The sequence below is a fragment of the Rhincodon typus genome, chromosome 3, assembly GCF_021869965.1.
Source record: "Rhincodon typus isolate 14 chromosome 3, sRhiTyp1.1, whole genome shotgun sequence".
In the NCBI taxonomy this organism is placed as follows: Eukaryota; Metazoa; Chordata; class Chondrichthyes; order Orectolobiformes; family Rhincodontidae; genus Rhincodon; species Rhincodon typus.
In genome coordinates, this window is record NC_063334.1 from 122,947,370 (window position 1) to 122,960,780 (window position 13,411).

Below are 13,411 nucleotides of genomic sequence, written 5' to 3' on the forward strand. Positions count from 1 at the left end.
TCGGGTCTGGACCCTTCTTCCATTTCTGAAGAAGGGTCCAGACGTGAAACGTCAGCTTTCCTGCTCCTCTGATGCTGCTTGGCCTGCTGTGTTCATCCAGCTCTACACCTTGTTATACCAGAAGGATATGGATGCTTTGGACAGGGTTTACCAGGATGTTGCCTGGTATGGGGAATTTTAGCTATGAAGAAAGGTTAGATAGACTGGGATAACATAGTGTGGAGCTGGAGGAACACAGGCTGGTAAATGTGGTAAAATCCACATTTCGGCCATTGGGCTGTAGGCTGCCAAGGCGGAATATGAGGTGCAGCTCCTCCAGTTTCAAAATCCCCCCATCCCCGGCCTCACCCCATGACCAACCCTCTCTGTCATCCCCGCCTCCTTGACCGGACACAACCTGTCCACCTTCTCTGCCACCTACCCGCTCCTCCCACCCCACTGACCAATCCTCACCACTGCCTACCTGCACTCACTATCAGCATCCCAAATACTTTCCCCAGCCCCACCTCCCTCTCTCTATTTATTTCTGAGCTCCCTTCCCGCTCCCCCATTTCTGAAGAAGGGTTCCAACCTGAAACGTCAACTTTCCTGCTCTTCTGATGCTGCCTGGCCTACGGTGTCTCTCCAGCTCCACACTGTGTTATCTCTGACTCCAGCATCGGCAGTTCTTACTATCTCTTAGATAGACTGGGTTTGTTTTTACTGAGGGGTGACCTGATAGAAGTTTATAAGATTGTGAATGGCATGGATAAAGTGAAAAGTGTAAGGCTTTTTCCCAGGGTAGAGGGGTCAATTACTAGGGGATACAGGTTCAAGATGCGGGTTGGGGGGGTGGGGCAAGTTTAAAAGAGATATGCAAGGCAAGTTTTTCACACAAAGGGTGGTGAGAGCCTGAAACACACTACGGAGGACGTGATGGAAACAGATACAATAGCAACATTCAAGAAGCACCTGGATGAACACATGAATAGGAAGGGAACAAAGGGATATGGATCCTGTAAGTGAAGACAGTTTTGGTATGGAAGCGCAAAGTATGTCAGTGCAAGCTTGGAGGGCCGGAGGGCCTGTTCCTGTATTGTACTGTTCTTTGTTAGGAATACTGCAGTGAGTAACTCACCTCCTGACTCCCCCAAAGCCTCTCCACCATCTACAAGATACAAGTCAGGAGTGTGATAGAATGCCCCCCCATTTGCCTTGGTGAGTACAGCTCCAACAACACTCAAAAAGCTTGACACCATCCAGGAGAAAGCAGCCCACGTGCACCACATCTACAAGAATCCATTCCCTTCACCACTGATACTCAATAGCAGCAGAGTATACTGTCCAAAGATGTACCGCAGAAATTCACCAAAGATCATTAAACAGCACCTTCCAAACCCACCTGTAGGGTGAAGGTACTTCAGAACACCACCACCTGCAATCTCTCCTGAAAGCCTGACTTGGAAGTATATCGCCATTCTTTCACTGTTGCTGGGTAAAAATTGTGGAATTTCCTCCCTAAGGGCATGGTGGATCAACCTACAGCATTGTGACTGCAGCAGTTCAAGGCAGCTCACCACCACCTTCTGAACAGCAACTATGGACGTATAATAAAGGATGAAGATTCCATCCCGAGGATCATGTTCACATGACGCAACAATAATGGAATTGGTGTCCAATGAGAACAATCTCAAATCATTCATCTAGAACAGTCCCAGGCAAGAAACGAGGAAATTCCCCAGTGGGGGGAAAGCTGAGGAATTTTTGTTCTATTTTCTGTTCAATCACAGGTACATATCAGTAAAATGTAAAATTTGCCATAAAGCAGGACCAGCAAGCACCATATTGAATATTCTTTTATATCTATCACAAATACCAAAACAGTAGCCACTCTGTGGGAAAGACAACAAATCAACAAATAATAGGAGCATGGAAAAAGAATAGAGCAACAATTCTGGGTGACTTAAATCTTCATGTTGATTGGGTTAATCAAATTGGAAAGGGTAGCTACGACAACAAATTCATACAGTGCACTAGGGATAGTTTCCTAGAGCAATATGTCACAGAGCCAACCAGGGAACAGGCTAGCTTGGATCTGATGATCATATAATATCTACAGTGTAGGTAGAGGCCATTTGGCTCATTGAGTCCGCACCAACCCTCCAAAGAGCATCCCATCCAAACCCAGCTCCTACCCTATCATCATAACCCTGCATCTATCACAGCTAATCCACCTGGCCTACAGATCCCTGGATTCTACCAGGCAATTTACCATCGCCAATCCACCAAAACTGCACATCTTTGGAATGTGGAAGAAACTGGAGCACCCAGCTGAATCCCACGCAGACACAGGGAGAATGTGCACAGTCAATTGCCTGTGGCTCGAACCGAACCCAAGTCCTTGTGCTCTGAGGCAGCAGTAGTAACTACTGAGCCACTGTGCTGCCCCCATGGATAACCTCTGAGCAAAAGATCGCCGAGGAAGTAGTGATCATAGCATGACAGAATTTAATATTCAGTTTGAAAGCGAAAAACTTAGATCAAAAACAACTGTGTTTAACTTAAATAAAGGAAATTACAATGAAATGAGGATTGAGTTAGCTAAAGTGAAGTGGACAGATAGATTAGCAAAAATACATCCCAGCAAGGAGGAAAGATTCTAAGAGAGAGATAAACAAATCACAGCTAACCAATAAAGTTAAAGAGGGTATTAAGTTGAAAGCAATAGCACATAAGGAGGCCAAAGTCAGTGATAGTCCCAAAGACTGGGATAAATTCAGAATCCAGTAAAGGAGGATTAAAACAATAATAAAGATATAAAATAAACTCAGGGCAAACTAGTGAAGAATCTAAAACCTGACAATGAGAGCTTCTTTAATATGTAAAAAGGAAGAGGAAGATAAAAGTCAATGAAGGTCCCTTAGAAAATGAATCTGGGAGGATGGTTTGGAGAACAAGGAAATGGCAGAGGAGACAAACCGATATTTGCAATAATCTTTCTGGTAGCAGACATGTTGAATGTCCCTTGAATACAAAAGAATATGGGGGAGGAATTAAGTATTATCACCATCACTAAAGTAGTAATATCAGATAAACAAGTTTGGCTAAAGGTAGATATATCCCTTGGCCACGATGGCTTGCATCCAATGATCATAAAAGAGGTAGCAGCAGGGATAATGGATGCATTAGTTGCAATTTTTCATAAATTATTGGATTCTGGAGAAGTACCAGAGGATTGGAAAACTGCTAACATGGCATCCCTATCCAAAAAAAGGAGGGATACAAAAAGTAGATTACTGTAGGCCAATTAGCTTAACAGCCATTGTTGGAAAGGTATCAGAATCAATCATTAAAGGAAGTAATAGCAGAACATTTGAAAAATCAGAACCTAATCAAGCAGCATCAGCATGGCCTCATGAAAGGGAAGTCATGTCTGACTAATTTATGAGAGTTTTTTGAGGAAGTCTCAACCAGAGTGGATACAGAGGAAGCAGCAGATATGTTATATTTGGACTTCCAGGAGATATTTAACAAAGTACCTTACAAACGTAATATAAGCTCAGAGCCCATGGTGTTGGAGGTAGTAATATCGACATGAATGGAGAATTGGCTAATGGGCAGAAAACAGCAAGTGGGGATAAGGGGTTCTTTTTCAGGTTGGTGACCTGTAACCAGTGGGGTTTCACAGCAATCCATGCTGGGATCCAACTGCTCACAACATGTATTAATGACTTGGAGGAAGGAAGTGAATGCAGTTTAGCCAAATTTGTGGACGACATAAAAATAGGTGGAAAGGAATGTTGTGAGAGGGATACAGACAGATTACAGAGAGACACTAACAGGTTAAATAAGTGGGCAAAAAATTGGCAAATGGAGTATAATGGGGAACATGTGAATTTGTTCATTTTGGAAGGAATCACAGAAGAACAGAATATTATTTAAAACAAGAGAAACTGAAGAAAGCTACAACACAAAGGGACTTTGGGTTACTCATGCTTGAAACACAGAAAGCTAGCACACAAGTACAGCTGGTAATCAGGAAGACTAATGGAATGTTGCCCTTATTTCAAGGAGGTCAGAGAATAAAAGTTGGGAAGTCTTTCTGCAAATGTACAAGGTGTTGGTGAGACCACATTTGGAGTATTGTGAGTAGTTTTGATTCCCTTATTCAAGGAAAGATGTCATTTCATTGGAGGAGGTTCAGGCAAAGTTCATTGAGATGATCCCAAGTATGGAGGGATTGTCTTCTGAGGAAAGGTTATACAGATTGGGGCTTTTCTTACTGGAGTTTAGAAAAACAAGAGGTGATCAGATTGAAACATAGAGGATTCTTAAGGGGCTTGACAGGGTAAATGATGAGACAATGTTTCCCCTCATGGAAGCATATAGGATCAGAGGGCATAGTCTCAGAATAAAGGGGTGCCAATTTAAGACTGAGATGAGGAAGAATTTCTTCTCTCAGGGGGTTGTGATTCTTTGGAACACCTTGCTACAGAAAGTTGTAGGAGTAGAGTACATTTCAGGCTGAGATGGATAGATTCTTGTTCAGTAGGAAAATCTAGGGTTAAGAGGAAAAGGTGGGAAAGTAGACGTGGGGAATATTGGATCAGCCATGATCCTATTGACTACTGGTGCAGGTTCAATGGGCTGAATGGCCGATTCCTTTTCCTATTTCTTATAGTCTTACCCTTGAGCTGAGTGGCTTGCTAAACCATTTCAGAGGATAGTGGAGATGGGTCTATGTGGTTTGAAATCACAGCCAGCAGATTTTCTTCCCTGAAGTATAGGAGTCAATCAGATTTTTTAAAAAATGATACTCAATGACAGTTTGATGGTCACAGTTGCTGAGATTAGCTTTCCTAATGGACAGCATCTGTTGCCATGGGATTTCAATCCTTGTTACCAGGGCATTAGTCTGGCCCTATAGACTTAGTGATATTGCCACATTATTGTGAGAAACTGTGGGAGGTTTCAGAAACGGTGATGGATTGGTCTGTAAATCTCAGCCTCTCTCTTTCTCACTGCCTCCTGCGTGAGACCAACTGAAAGAGCCCAGGACAAATAGCCAACCCGAGAGCTCCCGGACCAGGTGGAGCCTGTGCCCACAGAGTTATCGGGGCTGCAACACCATCCGAACACTGTTCTTTACCTTTCACTTCTAGACATGTTCCTCTCGCAGTTCCAATACTGCCGATATTGAGATCCACACGCCACCGATAGAGACCAGCATCCTCCTGGCTCAGTCCCTCCATCATTATTGAGACATCTTTGTTGCTGAGGTTCCCTACGAATCTGAATCGATTCCCACCATCCCGCTGTATCACATTCTCACACAACTCACCCTGGGAATGGTCTGGACCCGGATATGTGCACTTGAAGATAACACCTGTGAAATATTTAATCCATACCACAGAGCCGGTGAGTGTGAGATTAGTGTCTGGGTGGGTGAAGCTGCAGGGTAAAACAGCGGAGGCTCCTTTCTCAGCCCTCACATTATCCGCAACTGTCATTGACCATCCATTTTCAGAAAACGCTGTGAGGAGAGATTGAGATTATTAACACAGCATGGAGATCGATTTTGAAAACAGTCAACACGCCTTATCACACTGAATCTGTCATGAAGTGACGACAGATATTTCATACAGTCAGATTTGGGACGAGGGAGTGCTTGAGAGGCTGGAATCCAGTTGAGGGCTTTCGGCGGTCCCGGACAAGGGGCGGAGAAGTCCGGGCTGCATTTCAACCCAGGGTTTCAGTCGGGTTTGAGAATCCAGTCCTCATGCACTGTCACCAGGAGTTTGTTGTGCAGACATAGTGCCCTTTGGTCACTTCAGCATTTAATACCAGTGCAAATGATCACATCGAGGCGCTTTTCATGTTTAATAGATTTCCTTCAATCAGACGGTTCAGAACAAAGGAGCAAATTTAAATTGAGAAGAGTGAGGTCAGGAAGCACTGACCCTGAAAATCATTAACTGTCTCCTGGGATTTCTGGGAAACAATTGAACGTATCAGAATTGATCAATTTTGATTTGGAAGGATTTTGAAAGACATGGATTTAATTTGGATACTTATTAGCCATGATCTCATAGAATCTGTGCACAGGCTCGATGGATTGAATAGCTTCCTGCTGTTACATGATCTCGCTGTCTCCTAATCAATCTGTTTTCTCCCCGTCCCTGTTTATCTGACTCCGACCGTGACTGCACTGGACCTTCACCACTCCTCACCTTTCAATGAAAAGATAAAACAAAAGTGTGTGAATTGAAGAGTTATTAGAAAATACTCACTGGATCCCAGCACAGAGACTGCAGAAAGCCAAATGTAGAGAGGAATCATTGCCATTTCTTCAGTGTTTCTTTTTTTCACTCACTGATTCTTGTCTCCTGACATTGAATGCAGAAGTTATTCAAAGCATTTCTTCACTTCCTGTGAAAGTACCCGAAATGTGTTGGCTAACAGGAAGTCTGTTTTTGTTGAGCAAAAACAGAGACATGAGGAGATGATGGTGCAAGGGTATCCTTGTTGCACTGGTAATTAATTCAATCTGTTATACCTGGTACCTCTAGCCACTCCAGGGTTGGTGGTGGTGAAATTTAAACGGGAAACAGGTAAATAAAGTCAGTAAGTTCAAGAAATGGTCTAAAGATTGGAACGGGCTTCAGTTTGTGGGGTATTGAACAAATGAGCAAATGAAAAAGTACAGCAGAGGAACAGGCCTTTCAGCCCTCCAAGCCTGTACCCAGCATCATGCCCTAATTAATCTAAAAACAAACTTGCCATTTTTTGATCTGTATCCCTCTATTCGCTCCCTGTTCATGTATCCATCATGGTGCCTCTTAAATGTCTTCAATGTGCCTGCTTCCACCACCTCTTCTGCTAGTGCATTCCAGGCTGCTACCACTCTCTCTGTGAAAAACATCTCTCACACATCTCCCTTAAACTTTCCCCCTCTGACCTTGAACCTGGGCCCCCTTGTAATTGAAACTTCAACCCTGGGAAAAAGCCCCCGACTATCCACCCTCTCATAATTTTGTAGACCTCTATCAAGTCTCCTCTCAGCTGCTGTCTTTCCAGTATTTCCAATACACCATATTGATGTACTGGGAGCTGTTCTGATGGAACATGCTTCACTTGAATCATGCTGGAACCATTGTCTTGGAAATTGATTTTTTAAAATTCATTCATAGGATTTGTATTCATTGGTCAGCATTTATTGCCCATCCATATTTTGACAAGGGGGTAGTTAAAAGTCAACCACTTTGCTGTAGGTATGGAGTCACATATTGGCCAGGCCAGGTAAGGACAGCAGATTTCCTTCCCTAAAGGGTATTAGTGAAGCAGGTGGGTTTTCCCAACAATTAGCGATGGTCATCATTAGATACTCAATTCCAGATTTTTTGATTTTAATTCAAATTCCACCAGGATTCAAATCTGGGTCCCCAGAACATTACCTGAGTCTCTAGATGAATAGTGTAGTGCTGATACTACTAGGTGACACTAATTCAAACAAAGTAAATGAATTAATGGCACAAATAGACATTAACATATTATTTTGTTATAGACATTGCACAGACATGCATCCAAGGAGATCAAAGCTTTTTAAAAGGACAGACAGGAAGGAAGGGGTGCTGTGGTAGCTTTGTTTATACAAGATAGAATAAGTACAATAGCAAGACATGAACTTGGTTTGGAAGATGTAAAATCCATACCGGTGCAATGGAATGGATAAGAAATTACAAGGAAATGAAGACAACAGTGGGAGTAGTCTATAGGTTCCCGAACAGCAATTACACAGTGGGACAGAGAATAAATCAGGAGATAATGAGGGCATGTAAAATGGCAGCACGTTAATCATGGGTGATTTTAATCTTCATGTAAATTAGGAAAATCAAATTGGCAGAAGTAGCCATGAGGAAAAATTCATGGAAAATTTCCGATAATCAGGGATCACGGTATTTTGGATCTGGTAAAGCGTAATGTGGCAGGTTTAATGAATGATCTCAGAATAAAAGATCCCCAAGGAAAGTGATTATAACATGGTAGAATTTAGCATTCAGTTTGAGAATGAGAGACTTGGGTTAGGAACAACTGTTAAAACTTAAACAAACAAACTGAAATAAAGGTAATTTCAAAGGAATGAGAGCTGAGCTGGCAGGATTAGACTGGAAAAGGATTTTAGCAGCAAGGTGCTGAGGAACAATGGCAGACATTTGAGAAAATATTTCATTGCTTCCAACAAAGATATGTCCCAGTGAAGTAGCAGGATTCTTGGAAGGGGCTAAGCTAACTATGGTTAACCAGAGACAGTAAGGAGAGCATCAAGTTGCAAGAAAAAGTATTTGCAAAGATTAGTAGTAAGCCAGAGGATTGTGAAAGTTTTAAAATCCAACAAACAATGTCAAAAGAAAGAGGGGGAAAATAAACTTCGAGGGTTAACTAACAAGCAATATAAAAACAGACGAGAGCCCCTTTAAATATATAGGAAGGAAGTGAGAAATCAAAGTGAACAGAAGCCCCAAAGATAATGAGGCTGGGGAACCAAGAAATGGCAGAGGAGTTGAATAAATACTTTACATCAGTCTATCAGCTGAGATAGACAGATTTTTAATCAGAAAGGGAATCAAGGGTTATGGGGAAAAGGCAGAAAAGTGGAGTTGAGGATGATCAGATCAGTCATGATCTCATTGAATGGTGGAGCAGATTTGATGGGACGAATGGCCTACTTCTGCTCTTCCATGTTATAGTCTAATGGCTTAAAATATTGTTGACCAACAGACCAGGGCACTAATTACAAAAAGAGGCACACCAAAACATGGAGAGAGAATGAAATATTGTGCATTAACTTCCAGTGCAGTTGTCAGAATTTCAAACTCAGTGGGTACGAAATTGATTGGTGCAGAGAATGGGTGTGGACATTGGGAAACAACCATTAACCTACACATGAGGTGGCAGGCACAGATAGAATCTAAGCTGTTTTCTTAATTCAATGATTGCTGTGTGAAGCCAGTTACCAAAACAGCCAGCTCGACAGAGGCAATGCCACAAAAGAGGATTTTGATGGTCTCCATCACAGAAGACTGATGAGGATGAGTGTTCAGTGCACTTAGAAACTTAGTCTATGCACAAATGTCAGGGAACATGGAGGAGACAATCTCCAACTTGGATCAGCACAGGTCTGGAGACCCCAGCATTTCCAATTGGAACGCGCACTTGCCTTCAATAACATATGTGGTGACCCTGTACTGTGTAGGAGCATCCAATGATCAATCTGACATTCCAACACAGCACAAGTTGCTGCCATAGAGACTCAGAATGCTGCCATTGTGGCTGGGGCTGTCATTGTTTAAGTAGACTTCCTTGGCATTCTGGAAACGGGAACAGGATGCGACCAGCGGGAAGATGAGAGAGATAAGAGGTGTGTAAGTTCTGAGGCCAATTATTGCATTTGGAAAAATGCAATCATCATATTAGGGTGGAGATATTAAGTGATTGATTGCTGAGGACTTTTCACCTCTCTCTAAAATCTACACTGAGGATTTAGGAATTTCAATTGGGTAATCATTACACAAAGTGAACTAGTAAGACACATGCAAGGAGCAGGTTCAAATACATTGTTCAATGCTGCACACATACTTCTGCTCTCTCATCACAGGGAGATGACTGATGGTGGTTTAATTTAAGGGTCACCATGCCTCAGATAAGGAGAGAGGTTGAGAAGGAGAGTCCTTCACAATAACCTCAGTTGGTGTGGGGATTGAGCCCACACTATTGGCGTTAGACGACATCGCAACCCAAGCATTCAGTCAGCTGAGCTAACCAACCATTCAAATTAAACCAGTAACCACCTCCAATGCATGTAGATCCTTCCTTAAGATAGTAACACAGGACATAGGAACAGGAGTAAGCCATTCACCCCCTCAAGCCTCTTCCACCATTCAATGAGATTGTGGCTGATCTGTGGCCTAACTCCATATACCCGTCTTTGACCCATTCCCTTACTATCTTTGCTCAATAAAAAATCATCTATCTCAGATTTAAAATTAACAACTGGTCCAGCATGCACTGCTTTTTGTAGAAGAGAGTTCCAAACCTCTACCACCCTTTGTGTGTTGAAGTGCTTCCTAACGTCATTCCGGAACGGTCTGGCCCTAATTCTCAGACAATGTGCTCTCGTTCCAGAAGCTCCAAGTAGTGGAAATAGTTTATCTTTATCTACCCGGTCTTTTCCTGTTAATGTCTTGAAGACTTCGATTACCGTACCCCTTAACCTTCTAAATTCTAGAGAAAGCAGGCTTAATTTGTATAATCTCTCTTCATTACTTAAACTCTGAACTCAAGGTATCATTCTTGTAAACTTACATCGTACTCTCTACAATGCCAATATATCCTTCCTAAGGTGTGGTGCCCAGCTCTGCTCAGAGTACTGCAATCAGGACTAATCACGGTTTTGTATAATTGCAGCATAACTTCTGCATCCTTATGTTCCAGTCCTCTAGATATAAAGGCCAACATTCCATTAACTTTTTAAGCTATTTTCTGCATCTGCTCATGACATTTTAAGATCTAAGCACCAAATTTGTTCGGATATCCACTGTATTAAGCTTCATACCATCTAGAAAGTACCCTGATCATCTTTTTACAGTCCAAAATAAATAACCTCACACTTGCTTACATTGAATTCCATCTGCCACAGTTTTGCCCATTCACTTCATCTATTAATGTCCCTTTGTAATTTTATGCTATCGTCTAACTGTCTACAATGCCGCCTGACTTTGTGTCATCAGCAAATTTGGATAAATGACTTTTTATGTCATGATCCAAGTCATTAATAAATAATGTGAATAATTGAGGCCTTAACACAGATCCTTATCAGACACCACTGGTTAATCCTGCCAATTTAAGTACCAACCTATAATCCCTACTTTCTGCCACCTGCCACTCAACCAACTTCCTAGCCATGTCAGTAATTTGCCCTCAATTCCGTAGACTTTGACCTTAGTTGACAATCTCTTAACAAATTATAGGACTCAATTAAGGTGACCAAATCTGTACACAGTATTCAAGTTGTACTCACACTAATACCTACAAAAACCACAAGTATATAGCTCCTCACTGTTTTAACAGATAACCACATCATGAACGGAAACACATTCACAACATAAACCCATTTAAATGGAAATGGTTCGACAATACAACTTTACATGTACTAGATCTTTCAGACTACGTGCTGTCTTAAAGTGACGAGTTATTCCTTGGAACAAAAACACAAGTTGCTGGAAAAGCTCAGCAGGTCTGGCAGCATCTGTGAAGAAAAAGATCACAGTTAATGTGTCGGGTCTGGTGACCCTTCCTCAGAACTTAGAACTGGACCCAAAACGTTGACTCTGATTTTTTTTCTTTACAGATGCTGCCAGACCTGCAAAGCTTTTCCAGCAACTTCTATTTTTGTTCCTGATTTACAGCACCCACAGTTCTTTTGGATTTTATTGTGTTATTCCTTGTGAATGGTTTCAATTTTGCTGTGTATTCCTCCCACATCAAACAGGAAGAATTATTTCTACTCTTAGCTATCCTGCCACAGACCAATAGCCACTGAAGACAGTGAATCTTTAAAAATGCATCTAGCTGAACAACTTTTCTGATTTTCCAAATGGTAACATTGCAAGACCTTAAAATCAATCCAGACTTACAAACTAGTACACCCTACAAAGGAACTGGAATAGTCACCCTTAACCAGTGTGACAATTCCAACAAAATGTATGTCATTCTTAATTTTTTCTGAAGAAGGGTCCCGACCCGAAATGTCAGCTTTCCTGCTCCTCTGATGCTGCCTGGCCTGCTGTGTGTCTCCAGCTCCAGACTATGTTATGTAATTCTTAATGATGGTTCCAAATTTATATCTATTAGATCAGCATGATTGGACAGCCTTACTCAAAAGCAAGATAAAAAGAACTTCTATTGGACATGTGTAACAGCAATGAGTTGCTGAGTGATATATATGACAGGATTTATCCTCGTGGCAGATTGCATTCATATATGTCTGGGCTACCCAAAGTGCAAAAGAGTAATCACCCTTTATACTCTGTCTTACCTATGACCCATTAAGAACAACAAAATTTGCCAAATGTTTAGCTGAATTACTGTAACTTGTATTGAATTTTTTCACATACAGCCTAGGCAACACCCTGATAAATCCCCTCTGCACTCTCTCCAGTGCTATCGCATCCTTCCTTTCATGTGGATTCCAAAACTGCGCAGAATACTCCGGCTATGGCCTAACCAATATTTTATACAGTTCCAGCATAGACTCTCTACATTGGCTAATAAATATATCATAAACCTTCTTAACCATTTTATCTACCTTTCCTGACACTTTGATGGACTCAGTGGATATGCACTCCAAGGTCTCTCTGATCCTTTTGATGCTTCCCAGGGTCCCACTGTTCAACATATATTCCCTTGTGTTACCAAACGGAGACAGATAGACAAAGCAAATCAACCTTTCTAGCACTCCATTTTGCAACACAATAAAATTTAGCCATCAATCATTAAATTAAAGCAACTCCCAAATAGCCATTTCAATGATTCCTAACCAGACTTTTGAATGACCAATTTATCTCTAATTAGTTTTAATGGTCCTCTTTGTTCATGACCATAAACTAATCTGAATTGGCTGAAGCCAGTAACTTCATTCAGAAAATCTCTGGTTGCAAATAAGAGTAGATCTAATCTTTTGTCTAACTCCTCTGGACACTCGTAAAAATAGGCTTTGATCGTGATTTTGAGAGTTTGGTGATACTGCTCCAAAACACCTTAGGTTCGTGGATGGTACACAGTTGATATCAATTGTTTAATCCCTAAACTACCAATGGTAGTTGAAAAGGTTTCGATATAAAATTTGATCCTTGATCAGACTGTACTTCCAATGGTAGACTGTAAAAAACTGAGAGAGTTTCTTTCCATTACTACTTTAATTTTGATTGCTTTTAAGGATAGCCTCTGGAAATTGAGTAGCCATATCCATAATGGTAAGGAAGTATTAATTTCTGGCTTTTGTTTTAGGTAATGGTCCTACACTAGTATATGACTGTATGGTTCCTCAAAAACTGGTTTAGGAATCGGGGTGCTACTTTAATCACATGTTGAGGTTTACGTACGTCTTGGCAAATACGACAGGTTTTATAAAACTGCACCACATCTTTATGCCAGATAAAATACCACTTACGGACACCTAAGTTTTCAAACCCCCACATGACCTGCCATAGGAATTTCATGTGTTACTCACACAATCTCCCTATGGTATCTGGGCAGTATCACTATCCCATGTACAACTGAAGATTCTTCATCTGTGGGTCTCTGAGGAGGTATCAATATTCCGTTCTTAAGATAGTAGCACTCTGGAACTCCTTTGGCCTCTACCTCAGTATGA

General features: G+C 41.6%; 1 protein-coding gene across 1 annotated transcript in view; it reads right to left on the reverse strand.

Moving 5' to 3' along the window:
* The window catches only part of LOC125482802, a 31,350-nt gene extending 25,068 nt beyond the window's left edge, over nt 1-6,282 (reverse strand). Inside the window, exons 1-2 of the mRNA XM_048595152.1 lie at nt 6,270-6,282; nt 5,129-5,512 (exon numbers count right to left, since the gene is read on the reverse strand). Of these exons, the coding sequence (XP_048451109.1) occupies nt 5,129-5,489 (361 nt within the window). The 5' untranslated portion in view covers nt 5,490-5,512; nt 6,270-6,282. The remainder of the gene's footprint in view (nt 1-5,128; nt 5,513-6,269) is intronic.
* Between the last annotated feature and the right edge of the window lie 7,129 nt (nt 6,283-13,411).